We start from the raw sequence: 16,760 nt of genomic DNA, 5'->3' as shown, positions 1-16,760 counted from the left end.
AAATTTCTGTCTTAGTATTTGTTGTGCATCAAAGCAGCAGATACGAACTGAACTTATTAAAGCGAAGGAGCAACTCCATCGTGGCAAGTTTCCTGCCGCCGAATGTTCATCAGTGTACATAGGCAAAACAAAGGACTTCACAGGATGCCTGAAGAATCTTTAGAACAAACGTAAAGAAAAAGTGGCAAAGCAAGCGCCAAGCATGCAAAGAAAATGCCACGAGATTGTAACTGGGATGAAGTAGAGATAGTGACAATGGAAAAGAATGTTAGTCTGCCAAAATCTTGAATCACTCATCATCCAGACCATGCTTACCATAATAGACATGATGGCACCTTGCATCCTATCTAGGTATGCCGAATCACTAAAAACGCACTAAGTGTTACACAAACCGAGGGGTCCAGCCAGCTGCCTCATTATAAACAAGGAAGAAGTAGCACTCCAAAAACATTTGTTTTTGACCATGGTTACTGACCAGTGAACCTCATCAAGGCCTAGTAATAGCGTCTCTCACTTGGGATCCAAAGGTCCCAGTAAGTTTGATTCCCATTTCACATGTGCTTCCCATGTTGGCAGCTCCTGCATATTTGGCCATTTTTCACTCGTAAAACTGGCGCCCGATTTTATGGAGAATGGGGCCCTTAATGCTAAACTTTACAATAGCTGTGGAAAGACAGTTTTGTATATATGGCGATGTGCAAGAGTTCAGAGGCTGCAAAAGAGCTTTCTAGTCTAAAGCATCTGAAACCAAAATATGATAAGGTAGTAAAACACTAATAGCTGTTGCTTAAAACACACCACTGTCCTTAACCGTGGAATGGGTTAAGCGAAATGATCCACACAATGCAACACACTTGGTTCGCTCTATTTAATTGCCAATGAGAGCATATTGTCCACAAAATTAGGCATTTGAAACAACATCCAATGTAGACTTCACAACCAATTAGAATGATGCTAAACTCCAAGGGCATGCCCAATATTCTGTGCATTAGCACTGAGAAAAAATGACTTCTTTGTTTGCTATCACAAGATAGGACAGCCATACGTAGCACATCCCAGCACAAATACGGTACTAAAACAATAAACCAAGAGGTTCACAAAAGGGGGCACAAGGGCCAATACTGAGATAGCTCAGATCTATGCTAAAACTCAAAAAGGCATTATAAAAGAAGTGTGTTTGATTAGAAAACTATCTAAATGCATTCATAAAGCAGCACGTTTCATTGAACCACTTTTCTCAGGGCACTTAGTCTACAGTGCGCAGTCTTTTAAATGCCACGACATGTACAAAAAATGGACATGACGTGCGACGCACTTAATCGGAAGAATGCAACACAAGGCAAAACGACATAATCCAATTGTTTATAAATTATAAAATGGCTCAAACAGAAGACTAAATCCTTGTGGCCGGCAGAGTTCAGAATGAGAAGACTCAGCGCGAGCAAGATTCGTAGCAAAATTTAAACATCACGCCCTGCACGTAAATAGTGCCATTAAGAAAGGATGGGTATGTTAGATCTAAGTACTTAAATTGATAAGGAACTTGCTATCAGATCTGGCTCACTTGTCGAAATCAACTTAGTGCCACAATCATACTCGGTGGGTGGGTTAGACTAGAAACAATGATTGCTGCACATTACTCAATGTGAGGGTAAAACAAAGTAACACGAGGAGCAGCTATAGGTTCTATAATGTCTCGATGCGGCCAGTACACTCGCCATCAAAAATTAATTCTCTTGCTCTTCTTCATATCACTTTCCCAGGGTAAAGCGTGTATAGATCTAAATATAGTTCATCTGTGCACACACTTTTCCAACAGTCTTGCCCTAAAGAATGTAACAAAAAACTAATGATGAAAGGTAAGGCACGGCAACAGTTGCATGTCTCCCAAATAGATCTTAAGGCAGGGTAATAGGAAACGATGCAACTAGGAAACAAGAGGTCTAACATACTGGCTATTTTGCAGCACAATCTTTTTGTGTCACTAACTGAAAACATGCCTCTTCTCTGAAGCAGAGATTGCATTTTCAAAGAAAATACGGTGAAAGCATGTGAAGCTGTCTTTGGACACACCGGTTAGCATCGAACAGCTGCTTAGTAAAATGGTCGATACATGAATACAACTCAAAATGTAAGCACAGAGCCACACAAGTGGGAATGCATTGTTTCACACCAAGTGACAACCTGTTCCTTGGGGACTGTGACACAACCGCACAGCTTCCAAACATTCGAGCTTAACTAACTGCATCACAGTTGCTCCTCAGTAGTACAACAAAAACAGGAAAACAGCACATAGAGGTGAACGTAACTCGAACACCTCCACGGCAACAAAACGTGCCTATGTGTTTCACAGCAAATACAGTGAAAACAAAGTATACAAATCGAAAGCCGTTTGCCCAGTTATCATGACGAGGTGCTCAACACATTCATATTGCATGCAAATTCAATGAGAAACGAAGCACCAGAGCAAAGAATGCGTCAACAATTGAACTACCGGGTTCTGACAGAAGCAGCACGGGCACTACTACTGTTGGCCATTCCACTCATAATGGCAACAACAAAGATGGCTTGTTCCTGTCCAGAACTTCCTAGCACTGAAGTGCTTTCCGCTAAACACAATTACATAAAGCGTGTTAGGACTTGTCTAACAGCTAGCACTGAGAACGGCATCTAAGTAGACAAAACAACAGGATTGGCCTATCAACACTGACCTACCGAATAGCTAGTGAAACAATAAGTATATAATATGTCACGTTCATCAGTATCCACACATTGCAGGCAAAGGCATCCAAGTTTTAAAAACGTCAAGCTCTCAACAAGTGTTTAAATCGTAAAAGCAGTGTAACGCTAAAGAACAAGAGATAACAATAAATGCAAGTGCCAACTAAAAATCGGTGAAGGTGCGATACATGCGGTCAAGGTGCTACCAACCACGTGTGGAAAAAATGGCAGCAAGAGAGATACTAAGCATTAGGCACCCCCAGTAACAGGGTGCGAAATGTTAAAACATCTATGAAAAGCTTTGCTACTTCCAGAGGCGCTGTTGCTTACAAATCATAAATAAATGCCACAAAGTGTTCACAAAAAGAAAAAAAAATTACATTAGGTGACAATACGAGCTAGGAAGATACAACAAATGCCAATTTGCAGACCCCAGTTTACAAATACAGCGCGCCCTTCATTGAGAGATCGGCAACCTTAAGTGGCACTTGAATTGACAGTCATCAAAAGTTGTCAGCAACAAGACCGGAGAACGAGAAGAGTATGAAAGACCACCCGCGGTGCTGACAGCACCCTGCCTTGTATCTGTCTTATTGGTACAGAGGAGGAATTATCGAGGGAAGAGAAAGATAAAATGGAGGTCTGGTAAGAACCCAGCTTCCACTACAGGGGAGTCTTAGCGCCACCCATGCTCGTATTGCTAGGGGTGAAGTAGGTGGGGGTACTTCCGTTGTTAGAACACAGTGGATTGCCAACTGGTCCCCGGTGTCCATTGGCAATGCAGTTGAAGATGGGTGTCGGTGGTTTGTCCCCCTTGTACGAGAGGCAGAACATCGAGTAGTTGGGGTCACTGGTGACGTCCTTGCAGATGTCGAGGAATGGCGGCAGCAGTTGCTTGAGCTCCTCCGAACTGTGTGTTGTATAAGTCTCGAGCAGCATCAGGCCATCGCATCTGGAAAGTGGAGAAAAGTTTTCCGATGCTTGGTGCGTCCACAGTCCACTGATAGTTAACGGCTCTGATCCCTTCAGCTAATTGTGCTAAACAAACACAAAACACCACATCACTTGTAACCACAAGCAATGCTATGAACTGTTTAAACTGCATCTTGTTAAATGATGTTGCACAGGGTCAACATGCTAGGCCATGCTGCTAGAGCAAACTAAGTGCTATCAGCACTGGTTAAATTCTCTGCATGCACTTAAATGAACACTAACATCAAAACTTGGGTTTGTCGGCTCATATTAATACATGGGTGCCCCGCGTTCCACCTCCATAAAGTCCACCGCTGTGAACGGGATCAAACCCGCCTTTTCAGGGTCCGCAGTCAGGCATCCTAACCATTCAGCCACAGCAGTGGGACATTTTCAAGCTGTACCACATCAAAAAATAAAGGACTGTGAATAAGGACACAATGTCACTTGTCTTTCAATGCATTACAGCTTAAAAATGAACAGTGTGTGCCAGAGCAGTGCTTCCCTTTTATCTCAATGCACAATGCATGTAGGCTGACACGGTAAAATAAAGTTGCCTCAATGCAACTCAAACTTGAAAGTTTATTCCTGTTCAGCTCAGTTTGAATTCAGAGAAGCCTTTTTAGTGCACTGTATTGCTACAATTTGTCAAAGAATTGCATGGCCTCAAGTAAGCGTGCTTAAAATTCAACTCTCCAGCCCCATTTCTCGCACAAATCGTGGTCACTTCTTCATACCTGGAGTGACAAGGCTTCTTGTAGATGTCCAACTGGAAGTACATGTGGTTCCACAGAAAGCAGCGGCGCACTTTGTACACCGTGTAGTGTGAGTCGTTCCGCTGAGCTAACATGTTCTGCAAACGGCATTGAACAGGTTCCATTAGAGACTGCAAGCAAATAACCCTTACCGTCTTGTAACTACTTCTTAACCCCTTGCATGCACAATGCAAATTGCTATCAAAAGGCTTTTAAGTTAGGCATTCAATACTATACTGGCAGCTTACATGCGCCACATAGTTTAAGCCCAAAACAAATCCTCCTGTGGCTGTATGTCAGTACAGGAATCGATGAAAGCTTTGCCTGCCTTTCTATGGCACTACATTCCAGCAGTATTCGGAGATAGAGGCTGTCACCAAACTACACCCCTCAAATCTCTCTGCCTCGGCAGTCACTGTCTTCAATGAAGGGTTATGCACGTTGCACAGTGTTGCACATTGTCTGTCCTCAAATATGGCATACACACTGTACTCCACTCTCTGTAGCATAATGGATTTAACTATGGTGCTAACTAAATGCACATGAGTGATACATGCGGTGATACATGCGGCCATATATAATAATAAATAACTACTGCTTAATTGTGTTTCGATTCGTTGAATCTAGGTGAGACAAGCATCAGTCAGTTCGCGCATGTACTACGCTGCTGTCTGGGTCACCCCAAGCAATTCATTGTGTTATGACTCGGGGTGTACGAAAATTCGGAATTTCGAATATGAGTTGAATGTTTGCTATTCGATTCGTATTCATACTCATCATCATCAGATTAAATTGCTTTGATGCAAATGTTTTTTGGAAGCTTTTTTTCAGGCCCATTTAATGGACCTGAAAAAGAGAATTTACTACATTCAGCAGTAATATGACATGTCCACCAGTTCCACCAGTGTATCACTTTACAGAATTCTGTATAAAATTCATACTGAATTTTTCAATAGAGCACGCACTTTTGTGAAATTCTAGTTTAATTTTGTTTTGCAGATATGTGTGAATTTTGAAGTAAACAAGACAGGGTGTTTCCTACTTTCTAATTTCCCATTTTTTTCGCTAATCCCATATTCGTTATTCAATTTGATATTCAAGGGCATTTCCAACCCCCCCCCCCCCCCCCCCTTCCCCAATATTCAATTCGTGTTAGCAAGTTTCGATAATTCGTGCACCCCTGGTTATGACACCATCTTTCCTGTCAACCACACAACCTTCTCTCTCTGCTTCAACAGCGCAGTATTTTTCACATGTACACATAATGACACAAACTGAGCAAGAAATGTCCAAATCAGTCATCAGTGCAAACGATACAAAAAGGTAACAAGCAAAAGAAAAAAGGTGCTTACAATGTAGTCCCTGTGGGTGATCTGACGCTTCAGTTCAATGGTTTGGCTGTTAATATCACTCTTCCGTATCGTATGCATGTAGCTCCAGCAGTCTGAACAGAAGGACAAGAAAAAGCAGATGGTTCAGGTTCTCAGGCAAATAATGAAGGCGCTTAAAGGTTGCAACCTGCATCAATTTCAGGAAAGGACTCATAACAAAGGAGCAAAGGGCCAAGATTTCGCACGACTTTCGGCAAGGTCAACAATGTTCAATAGTATGCTTCCCCAAATGGTAAATACTCACTATTCTGTCCCCTTTTTCGGAGACGAGACTGTGCCTTCGGGTTTGAAGTGATGAGGTAGTCATGAACAACATCGAAGTCTTCATAGGAGGGAAATTCCTGAACAAAAGAGACCGCCAGTGGTCAGCACTTAAAGGCATGAGGCAAAACTGTCGGATTAGCCAGCATCCAAGGTGACCATATGAAAGAGATTACATATCAGCCCAGGATATGTGTGAGGCATTCTCAGATGCTATAATTTTTTTTTTCCCACCCTCAATACAAGTGTGACTGGGTCTTCCATTGGATGCAGGCTAGGAAGCAACCAGAATTTTTGACAATGCCATCTTTTCTTCATGAAGTACCTTACTAGGGGCTGACAAATAGCAATTTTCAGGTGTTTTGTGCCAAAAAAATAAAATAAAGAAGGAAAAAAAAGAGAGAGCTCTCGTGACAGACAAACATCGAGCAAAAGCAGAATGTGAAAGTTGTGGTAGGCAGTAAAGTTTACGTGCAGGGGCCAAGTGGTATCCCACCACAGAAACCTTGGTCCCACGCAAGTAAACCCAGCTATGTTTTACGACCTCAGCAGTTCAATAAAACAGGTCGGGTCTATACGGTTCATTTCTGCATGGTTTAAAAACAAAATTAGAGTGCAGACGAACAAAGGTCTGCATGGTACAAGGCCTTCACTACGACCACTTTTTGCCCAGTTTGCACGTTGTAATTCCCCAGTTCCCAAGACAACCACACTAGTCACCCGTGGTTGCCCGTGTATGTAATCATGCATCCCGCATAAAAGACCGACTGACTGAAATGCACAAGTCAAATCAAGCTTACACTGTCTGGTGGCATGTAGCTCACAAGGAACTTGACCTTGCGGCTGTTGGTGGCTAGTCGGTCTCCAACTTCGACGCCAACTCGCCTGCACACGCACTGTGAATAAAAAATAACGGAAAACAAGAATCAATTTTCAGTCAGTTCAAGGCCCCAACAGGCTACAGCGCTACAGCCTTGCCCTCGAGCCTTACCTCTATCAAACGGCGCACTTTGGCATTAAAATCTGTGGAATTGTCGATGACGTCCATGTACGGGTGGCCAATCCATGCCTGAAAGTCAAAAAGAGAAAAACGATCAGCATTCGAAAAGCTCTCGCATTTCAGTTTCACCACATTACACTGCAGATCCCATAACAAGCCAATAAAAAGTTTACGTAAAGGTCCTGTATTGGTGGGCGAGCTGTGCGACGTTGTGAGACCGCATGACATGACAGGCGCTGCCAACTCGGGCTTCCCATTTGAGATGGGAGTCAAACCTTCCAGAAACTTTGGGCAAAGAGTATTACAGGCTAGGCCATGCAGGCATGTCCATACAGATTGGTTAAAGCGGGCCTTTATAGGAATCTATGCTGCATGGTCTGTCACATAATCGGGTAGCTTACAACTGCACGCTAATGAATATGTGCCAAATAATAGAGGCACACATAAAAGGGTTAGTGATAAGTGAGTAGCAAAGTGTATGTAAGCAAACGAGGGTTCACAAAAAGGCCGACAGACAGGAGCCATTAAACGCTGCCACGTCATATTTTTTAAAGCGCAGCTTAAAAATTTCCCAAATTTTTTTGTTTCTGGCGTGCACATTGTCCTCATCTGCTATGGATTAAAATTTAAAGTTTATAGTTTCTAACAGGAAGTCATGCACAATGAAAGTAGTTACCGCAAAACGACACATACATGGACCACAGCTTTGCCAGTTTTATGAAGTCCCGTGTGTGCCACTTCTTATCGTAGTGACTCAAAATGATGAGAGCACTGCCGTTGTGTTCACTTTCCTCCCCAGCTCACTTTTATATCCAATCAACATGGCATAGCATACAAGCTTTAATGTCCCAAAGTGACATTAGCTATAAGAGATGCCGTAGTGGAGGGCTTCAATCATTTCAAACACCTGGGGCTCTTTAACATGCATTGACATCACACGGTACAATGACACCATGTGTTTAGCCTCCCTTTAAATGCAGCAGGGATTGTACGCTCGTCCTCAGGACCAAAAGCGTAGTGCCCTAACCAGAGAGCCATCATGATAAGCCTCGTTCATGTCCCCTTGCCGAGCGCACTGAAGCACAGTGAAATGATGTACCACACGGTGCTAGATGTCTTTCTGCGAGCCGCCAACGTATGGCAGCTGTCGATCACTGCCATCCCAGAGCCCACTGTGTACAGTCGACGTCATCCTTGTGTAGAGCGCTCGGGAGCCACAGTCCCGGTAAATCAGGCCAGATATCGGCCGCAGCTGGTAGGTTCTTGCGACAACACTCGACTGAAAGTGGTGCCACAGATAGCCACAACCAAGATAGACACTAGCACCTAGCCCAGAAGTCTGGAGCTGGAATCTATTTTTGGCTTTTGTAGCTCGAGAGCTCTACACAAGGGTGACGTCGACTGTACTCCCAAACATCCTGTGGCGTTTTCCTGATGTCCATGGAAGTAGCGGTGCCAGCCCGATGGCGGCACTAAACGAAACAAAGTAGAATAAACGTGGTTGCAATCAATGCAGACCACAATGCACAATTAAAGCACAATGCGTGTGCTTTTGTCTCATCCTGAAAGTCGATTATATCGATTATATACAGAAAACTAAGTTAACTGATGTGAAAAGTGCAGAAAGCAGTAACTTCCTGACCGCTTTGGAGGTTCGAACATTTTAAACAGCAAAAATTCTACTAAAATCAAATTGATATTCGCAAACTTTTCAGATGCTTTCAAATGTTCATGCATCCCTGTAGAAATGTTATTGCTTCTGAAACTTTCAAAATGACACTTTAATCCACTCATCCTTATTTGCCTATTCATAACTTATTTAGTGCACCCATTTCATACATCCCTACGGAATTTTATTACTACTGAGGCTTTCAAAATGGCACTGCACTGCACTCGTCCTTATATGCTTATTCATAGCTTATTTAGTGCGCATAGGCACTCTGCTCTAGCAATCAAAACACCTGAGCACTGCTGCAACAAGAAAAAACACGCCTACAAATTCATCAGGTGAGGAAAGTCACAAAACCAACCTGAGCTGCCAGTTTGTCTCGCTCCCGTGCCAACTCGATGCCTTCTGTACGACAACTGTTGTCTTCAGTGTTGTAAAACTCCTCAGCTCCATTGGCAGCTGAGACCTTTAATATACAGAAACCGGCTTTAGATTACTAAGAAAAGAAAGAGGCCAGGTAAAAGGCTGGAAAAAGAGAGCAGGTAGAGATGAAAGTGGCCAGAAATATGAACGATACTGATGAAAACTTCCAATCAAAAATACGAGCCCGGGTCAAATTTGTTCCAATTACTTTCATTCGTGCTTTTATTTATTTTTATTATTATTTTTTTTTAAGTTCGCAGTTAAAACGCAAAGCTTTTTTACACAGGCAAACTCACCAAGTGAACGATCTGGTTATAGCGATTGTCTCTCAGGTCAACCGTATGCCAGCCGTGAGCTCTGACAATCTTCTCCCAAATATCTTTGCTGACAACTGCAGAATATACAATTTCACAGTGAGACCACGCTCTCCACATCTGTCGTAACGACTGAGCTGAAGTGCAATTTTTCAAAAAAAAAAAAAAAAAACACTCGGGCACAAATATTACTGCAAATAAAAACAAGCAAAATAACTAAATACAGCCAAGGACAAGATCTTTATGTAACGCTTACATGGTCACGCATAGCTGCCACTCATGCATAACTGCCATAGTTGCCCATGACAAGAAAAAAATCATATGTCCCTCACTAAGCAACAGAAATGCGTAGAAAGTTCAACGGGGAGGTGTGGTACTGACAAGCAGAAGCATCCATGGTGCCACGGTCGCAGATAATGAGGCAGTTCTTGGTACTGGTCCTGGCCAAATCAAAGTAGGTCTCCTCCATGGACATCATGGTCTTAAGAAGATTCTCCTGAAACTTCTCAACTGCAATAAAAGGTATGAAATTAGACATTTTTTTCAAATGGTTAAAAATGATCAAGAGCTTTCATCTTTAGGTCATTTTCTGTCAACAGGCATGTGTAGAGTCTCCTTCTCTCGCTTCACATGAGGAGACAGAGTGTGTAGTAACTGAACAGAAATGCCAAATAAAGCTGACATGTGAAACAACCAGACCATTCCTTGCCATTTCAGGCTTGGGTAGAAATTGTGGTTTCATGAATGCATCACTAGTATATACCACTTTTTAAGGTACTGCTTCTGCTACAGTCACTACACCTCAGAATAGCTGATAAGACAGTATTCGCAATAAAAAAAAAAAATTGTGCTTTCCATTTGTGCGGTTACCTTATAAATAATCCTCTCTGCATGAAATTTGTCCAGTATGAATGCTAGGCAGTGCGTATGACATAAGCTAAAATCATTCCTCACACAGGACAAGATTCATAGGTAAACCTGATTAAGCAGTGCTTTGCAGAGTTGGTGCATGAAGGCGGCTTACAAAACAAGACGTGCAGAACTACTTGCTCAGGACAGGCGCAACTACCACCAGACATCTTTGCTGAGCCAATACGGTTAATATCAGTGGCTCCAACTGGCGCCTAACTCTACAAAACAGAGTTTGACATGAACATTGTTTTAGCTAAAATTTGAGTTGTCTATCAAGGACTCTACCAGCTCATTAATTATGCACAAACGCACAGTTCAAATGCTCATTTTAACACTAGCTCACCTTCGGCAGGTTTAAGGTCAGGAAACCGCACGCCCCCACTAAAAAAGGAAGAAAAATATATATCAAGAACACCAGCGTTTAACACAGCAGACATTAATGCATATAGTATTAGTGTCTGGAAAAAATTGCCATGTCTTTGGAGGTATATGTTTTTAGAACAGACTGACACATGGGAAATGAACGACAATAGGGCTAGACTGGTGCTTTAGCTGGGGACTAGTCATTGTCAAAGTTGTCAGAGCGACTCTAAGTGGCAGTGCATGAAATGAAGGGCAGCATAAGGGGAAAAAAAAAAGGGGGGAGGGGGGGGTTACGTTTCAAATAGCACTGAAAAGGACCTTCAACGTTTTGCCTTTTTATTGTGCACAGCTAGGTCAGCAGCAGTAGCAGCTGCATCAGCAGCTGGCCCAGACACATTATCAATGCTCTATCTAGAGGATGAGGGCAGCTATGATGCTGCTACAAGTGGTGGATCACTTGAGGGGTCCAGCTTTGTAGACATTAACAGTGCATAAAATTTCATCCCTTCCAGCCAGCCATACGGCATGTGCTTGTCAAAGAGTTCTGTATATACAAGAAACTTTTGTGTTTTCCAAGATGATTATGCTTTGTTTTAATGGTGAGTTTGGATCTGTTTCATTCCTTTTACAGACACCCACCCTTACTTTACAGGGGTTACCTGTGAGCAGTAAAGCTTTCAAGGAAGTCACATATAATAACCGAAATCTCTGCGGTAATCACCAGAAAGATTGGTTACGTCTGAAATAGATTGGTTAACTACAGTGCCACATAATATTCTGTGGTGCGATATGAGCCAGTAATACAAAGCTCTAGAAATATGGTAATGCAGTATGGTTCGGTGACATCACTGAATCATCTAGTTACTCTGGAGTGATCATTACTACAATTTTATTAAATTTTTATTACCCTGGATACAAACATTGGCCCATCAGGATATGCTTTATGACGACCAACTATGATGACCGATCGCAGACTGACCCTGTGGTAGAATATTATGAAAGTCCATGCTCCCGGGCCTTTTCCGCTTAACCAGCAAATGCAGTGCGAATTTAGGTAAAAGGGACGCTTGCCCTACAAGTTGCTAGGTAGAAAATTGTTCTAAGCTGATGGCATTTACTTTTTGCTCTAAAAGAATGCTATAGGATGACTCCCAATTGGGAGCTGAGCATTCCGTGATTGCTGCAGTCACATGACTAATGGCAGAATCGATGACTTCACCAAGATTTAGTAACTGCTGCCACACGAGCAACGAAAGAGATGCAATAAAGATGCCAGCGCATCAGCCATTGCATAGGTTTTATGCAAATGCAGATGATGCAATCTAGGCAGACAACAGGCCACCTCTCATAAGCCGCAATGAAGTTCATTAAGTACTGAACTGGGCTAGTTTGCTCTTATTTCTAGAGAGTCTAAAAACAGCTGGACAGAGGAAGAAAATGTTTAACAGAACACTGGAGCTTATAGAAACTGGTCAATTTATCAAAAAAAAAAAAAGAGCGATGATTAAAGGCAAGTGATACGAATAAAAACACTGCAAAACAAAGGGGCATCAACAGTTTGATTACACAGTTATGCCCTCACTTGAAAACAGTGAAGGCTTCTTGAGCAGAGCCCAGTATGTATTGTTACACATACCATCTATACTTGCTGCTGCAATATAACAGAAAATCGTAGACAAACCAAAGTTTATATGCAATGAAAACAAAGCTTTTATGACTTGGAAAAGACTAAAATTTGAAGCGGTGGCATCTTAGCCCTCAGTCATTTTCACAAATAAACTGAAATGGCAACAAGACAGGTTTATGTTAGGGAGATATCTGAGGTTAGGCAATATATAGTGGCATTAACTTGCAAATGACAATAATGAAGTTTTTCTTGTTATGGACCATACAAGTTTAAATCAGGTAAAAAAAAGAAAGAAAATTCTCATTTTTAAATCTAGCTTTCTCATCAATCAATGCTTCTTTCATTGATGAAAAGGCATCAACGTAGCCATGAAGAGCATGATTTTCCCTAAGACTGAAAGTTCTACAACGCTGTGCTTGGTGTCCCTTTGAATTCCTTCCGGAAAATAAAAAGGCAAGAAAAAAATGGCAATAGTAACAGTGACGCTTAGGCATTTTTAGAGCACGTGTCATTACTAAGTCAACGAGACAAGGTTAGTAATAACACCATGAGCATGCTAGGCCTCAATGGGATAACTTCAGAACATCCAACTCTTTAGCGAGTTGAGACATACTCTAGAGGATGACGGTGCAAAGAAAATGGCACAAGAAAGAGAAACACATGTGCACATTCGCATCAGTTCTCACTTTCCCTTTTTGTGCCATCTTCGTTGCGCTAAAGTTCTTGCGGCTTTGCTAGGTATTCCTCACTAAAACAAGAAAGAATGGAAAGCACCGACAAACTGGAAAGTGAAACAGACTCTGATCAGCTAATATACCATGTGTTTCGAAAGCCACCACTACGACTTATTAAAAATAGGCTTTACTGAGATATGAAGACGGCTTCTGCAGCAAACCTGTACTACTGTTGGCAGACATCAGAAAACAGGGGAATGATGCCAAATAGCAAGCTGGGTAACTAATTTCTGATAATTTACTTTTTTTTAACTGTTACGGTTAGGCATCCAGTTACAATCGGAGAGCTGTAGACAGCCATCTGAAATAGCCATGCTAATTTTTAGAATTTCCTAAATGCGGTTACCCTCGGTGCTGTGGATCAACAAATTTTATCCATTTTGCACGGAAAAATGCACATTTTTATTACACATCATCAGCAAACCTGGAAATGCAAGCATACTATTACATTTCATGTAATTTGCACAGGCCCAACAGACCAATGCCGAAAGGCATGTGTAGTCCTATTCAGTTCAATACTTGAAAACACAAAAAAAATGCAAAAAAGTAAAAAAGCATCTATAATATTAAAGTTCTCACCTAAACAAAACCGTAGCAGCTTCCGGCACACGATACACCTGCCAGTAAAAATGGCATATATGGCAATTAGGCCCTCACACTGCTTTTTAAAAGAATTATACAGGGGAGATTACTATTAATGAAAATCACCACGCATGAGGTGCTACCATTTTTCCTGCTATACTTTTGTATTTCAATCTTGTCAAGCAGCCTGATATACTTGACTTGTAACTTATTAGCTTATATGTAGCAAAAAGCATAAGAGTTTATTTTTAAAATGCACAAGTTTCAAGTCAAAATGCATTGGCAAGTGTGAATGAAATGAGAGAATAAAGCATGCAGATAAACCATCTCAGTTAAACCATAAAGCAAACTATTAATCAGCCCAAGAAACAGCCTTGCTAGCTGGTCTAATTTTTTAAATGACAAAATAAATATTAGTTCCTACATTTGCTACTTTTATCACATTTCTTGATGCTGATTATGTGCAAGTATAATACTGCTATAAAAGGCTCTAAGCTATGTTAATCATAAGAGTCATGTGCACTTTGATAAACAAAGAGTAAAGCTGCACACCTTCCAGCCAATATTTTCGAAAAATGTAGACAACCTTGCTTGACTTGTTGTTTTCCCACTACAAGGCCCTGCAGGAAGTGAAATCATGAATGCATGTGAAGGAGTAGCACGCATGAAAGTTTACAATATTTCCGCTTTATGAATGCACGGTGCAGCCAGGGCTATTGCAGCTGTGGAATGGCATAAAAAATAAAGTACTAAGAATACTTATCAGTGCATTAATAACTTTAGATTTCATTTTTTTTAATGTTAGTTTTTCAAGAGTAATGACAACACAAAACTCGGCAGACTTAGGGCATTTGATCCTTTATCAATAACATATAAGATACACTTTGACAAAATGACTGCACTCAATTTGAGCAATAATTTGAGGCTGTTTGCCTGCTTGCGAATTAGAACTCCTATGTATACAAAACTCTTGCTTTAAACAACTTTGCAATTAAAGTTTGTCAAATATGCTGTGCTTCTAAATAATTAGTTTAGATATGAAGCACGATCACACTGTTGCCTAAAGTGCGAACAAATTGATTTTTAATTATGATTATAAGGAATTAGCCAGAACAATAAATACTACAGAAGAATATACGACATAATTATGACCAACATTATGACAGCCCTTATCTATGTGGACAGTAATAGTAGTGTTCTAGAATGGATAGCAATAGCACTGGCCTCCAGTAAGAGTACATTTAACGCACGGTGATTTAAAGCATACGCTTCCAGCTGTCTTACGTTCCGTGCATTTGACATATGTCATTCACAATTCACAAGAGAAATTGACCTTTGTGCCAACAGATGCATGGCCAATGAAACATCAACTGGTCAGAACATGACATGGCTTTTAACATGACATGCAATATCTCGTCACATGCTTTTCTGTTTCTTTGCTGCAATAGCTTTTGGAAAAAAAAAAAAAAAGAAACAAAGTGAGCCACTCGCTATACGACTATACACTTTGCCCAAGCATGCAGGGCCTTATAAATGCTATCAAAGGGCCCCTACCATAGAAGAGCAGCATTTGCATTGCTCTAGGTCGTGCTGTCAAAGAAAGTGCTTTCAAGATAAGATGCTCAAGGAATTCTCCTTAGAGTTACGCGAGATAAGACACGCTAACAGAGACCATTAGACAAGTAAGTACATTACAAGTCGAGTGAAGCGACGAGATCAACGAGGTTCCTGCGAAGATATGTTACGCTTTTAGACTTCTTTTTTTTTTTTTTGGAAGCTCAAGAAAAAAAAAATAATTTCGTGCCAGCCAATATGACAGAAGAAATCAGAACATAGCTGACGGGCTATTTTTACTCGTTTTATTTTACTGTATAACATAATGACAGCGGTCGAAAGTATGTGCAGTGCGTACGCGCGCGCGCACCAGTTGCAGAAAGAAGGCGATCGGGTTGCCAGGGGGCAGAATACGAAGACCACCTCGGAAGCTCGTCTTTCTGTTGACGCAATAGCTGCGGCAAATGATCTTATTACCAGGAACCGACGAAGGCACCTGCGCCGTCTATCGTTTCATGCGGCGCCGGAGTGCCGCCGCCGCAACACAATCCAGTACGCGCAGCATGTGCGATCTCGCCCCACGCGCTGCGCCAAAACGCGCAAAACAGGACAAGAACAAAACGACACCGCCTGCGTTTCCCCTCGCGGAAAGACAATACCAGTGAACAGTACGACTCCGCATGTACGGACCACCACATCTGCGCGCAGAATAAAGGGATAATCCTTCCAAGGACATAACCTAGCTGGCACACATCATCCGCGCGGCCGTGCGCGCGCGCCTGTCGCAGCATCCGATATCAGTGGAGCGCATGCTTGCGACGCAAGAAGCCGGTCGTTATTTGAATATAACATATATTACTCCAGTTGCTTCCGCGGCCAGACATGGTGATCAATGCGTTCACAGCGAATGTTTTTCTACTATCCAGGCGTGGTAGCGGATCAGCGAGCACAGCATCAATGACCTACACGCGTTGCACGTGATCTTGAACCCTTATTGCCGGCGTGCCAGACGAGTAGTCGATCAATAAGTACAACTCACCGCCGGTCAAGACCAGCCTGTAGACGATTCTCTCCCGCTTCTCCGAGTCGTTTGCCATGTTGCTGGTTCGGCAGAACAGTTGTGATCGGCGATGGTGGCCGAGTGCCTGTCGCTCGTCCTGCTTGTGGCTCAGCTAGCTCAGCACCATTCAGCTGGAGAAGGCCAGTAGCGCCGTCCGCTACAGCCACATTCGGCCGCTCGAAAGCGAAAGGGAAGGGAGAGTTGGGGAGAGGAGTGCTGACAGCGCACAGCCAAAGCCAGAGCGCAACACGAACGCGTGAAGGGGAAGGTAATAATAATAAAAAAAAAGAATCGCCAGAGGGCCAGAGCTTCTAGTTGTAGCGTTCTAAATAATTTTGGTAGCAAAACTTCCGTGTACAACCCACACCTCAAAATAACAACACTACGTAAATTTACAAGTTGAGGCGTCATCTAGGAGCTAA

The 16,760-nt window shown here is 42.2% G+C and overlaps 1 protein-coding gene across 1 annotated transcript; it reads right to left on the bottom strand.

Annotated features, from left to right (window-relative positions):
* Positions 1–853: 853 nt before the first annotated feature.
* On the bottom strand, positions 854–16,596 carry Ttd14 (TRPL translocation defect 14). The gene is made up of 13 exons (XM_084598609.1): positions 16,318–16,596; positions 14,277–14,344; positions 13,722–13,759; positions 10,762–10,799; positions 9,888–10,016; positions 9,489–9,583; positions 9,131–9,235; positions 7,092–7,169; positions 6,901–6,996; positions 6,084–6,180; positions 5,801–5,892; positions 4,431–4,546; positions 854–3,673 (listed from the first exon to the last, which is right to left on the bottom strand). The coding sequence occupies exons 1-13, from the start codon at positions 16,373–16,375 to the stop codon at positions 3,385–3,387; spliced, it is 1,299 nt and encodes a 432-aa protein (XP_084454735.1). The 5' UTR covers positions 16,376–16,596; the 3' UTR covers positions 854–3,384.
* Between the last annotated feature and the right edge of the window lie 164 nt (positions 16,597–16,760).

Source organism: Amblyomma maculatum, chromosome 3 (assembly GCF_055883805.1).
Source record: "Amblyomma maculatum isolate TAMU_Amacu chromosome 3, ASM5588380v1, whole genome shotgun sequence".
NCBI classification, from domain to species: domain Eukaryota; kingdom Metazoa; phylum Arthropoda; class Arachnida; order Ixodida; family Ixodidae; genus Amblyomma; species Amblyomma maculatum.
The sequence above is the reverse complement of the archived record's forward strand: the minus strand, read 5'-3'. Positions and strand labels throughout refer to the sequence as shown.

Coding starts and splice junctions, on each gene's coding strand:
- Ttd14 (XM_084598609.1), bottom strand. CDS start 16,375: ATGGCAAACGACTCGGAGAAGCGGGAGAGAATCGTCTACAGGCTGGTC. Junction 7,170..9,130: donor GAGACAAACTGGCAGCTCAG/GTTGGTTTTGTG, acceptor TTTGACTTTCAG/GCATGGATTGGCCACCCGTA. Junction 6,997..7,091: donor AAGTGCGCCGTTTGATAGAG/GTAAGGCTCGAG, acceptor TTTTATTCACAG/TGCGTGTGCAGGCGAGTTGG.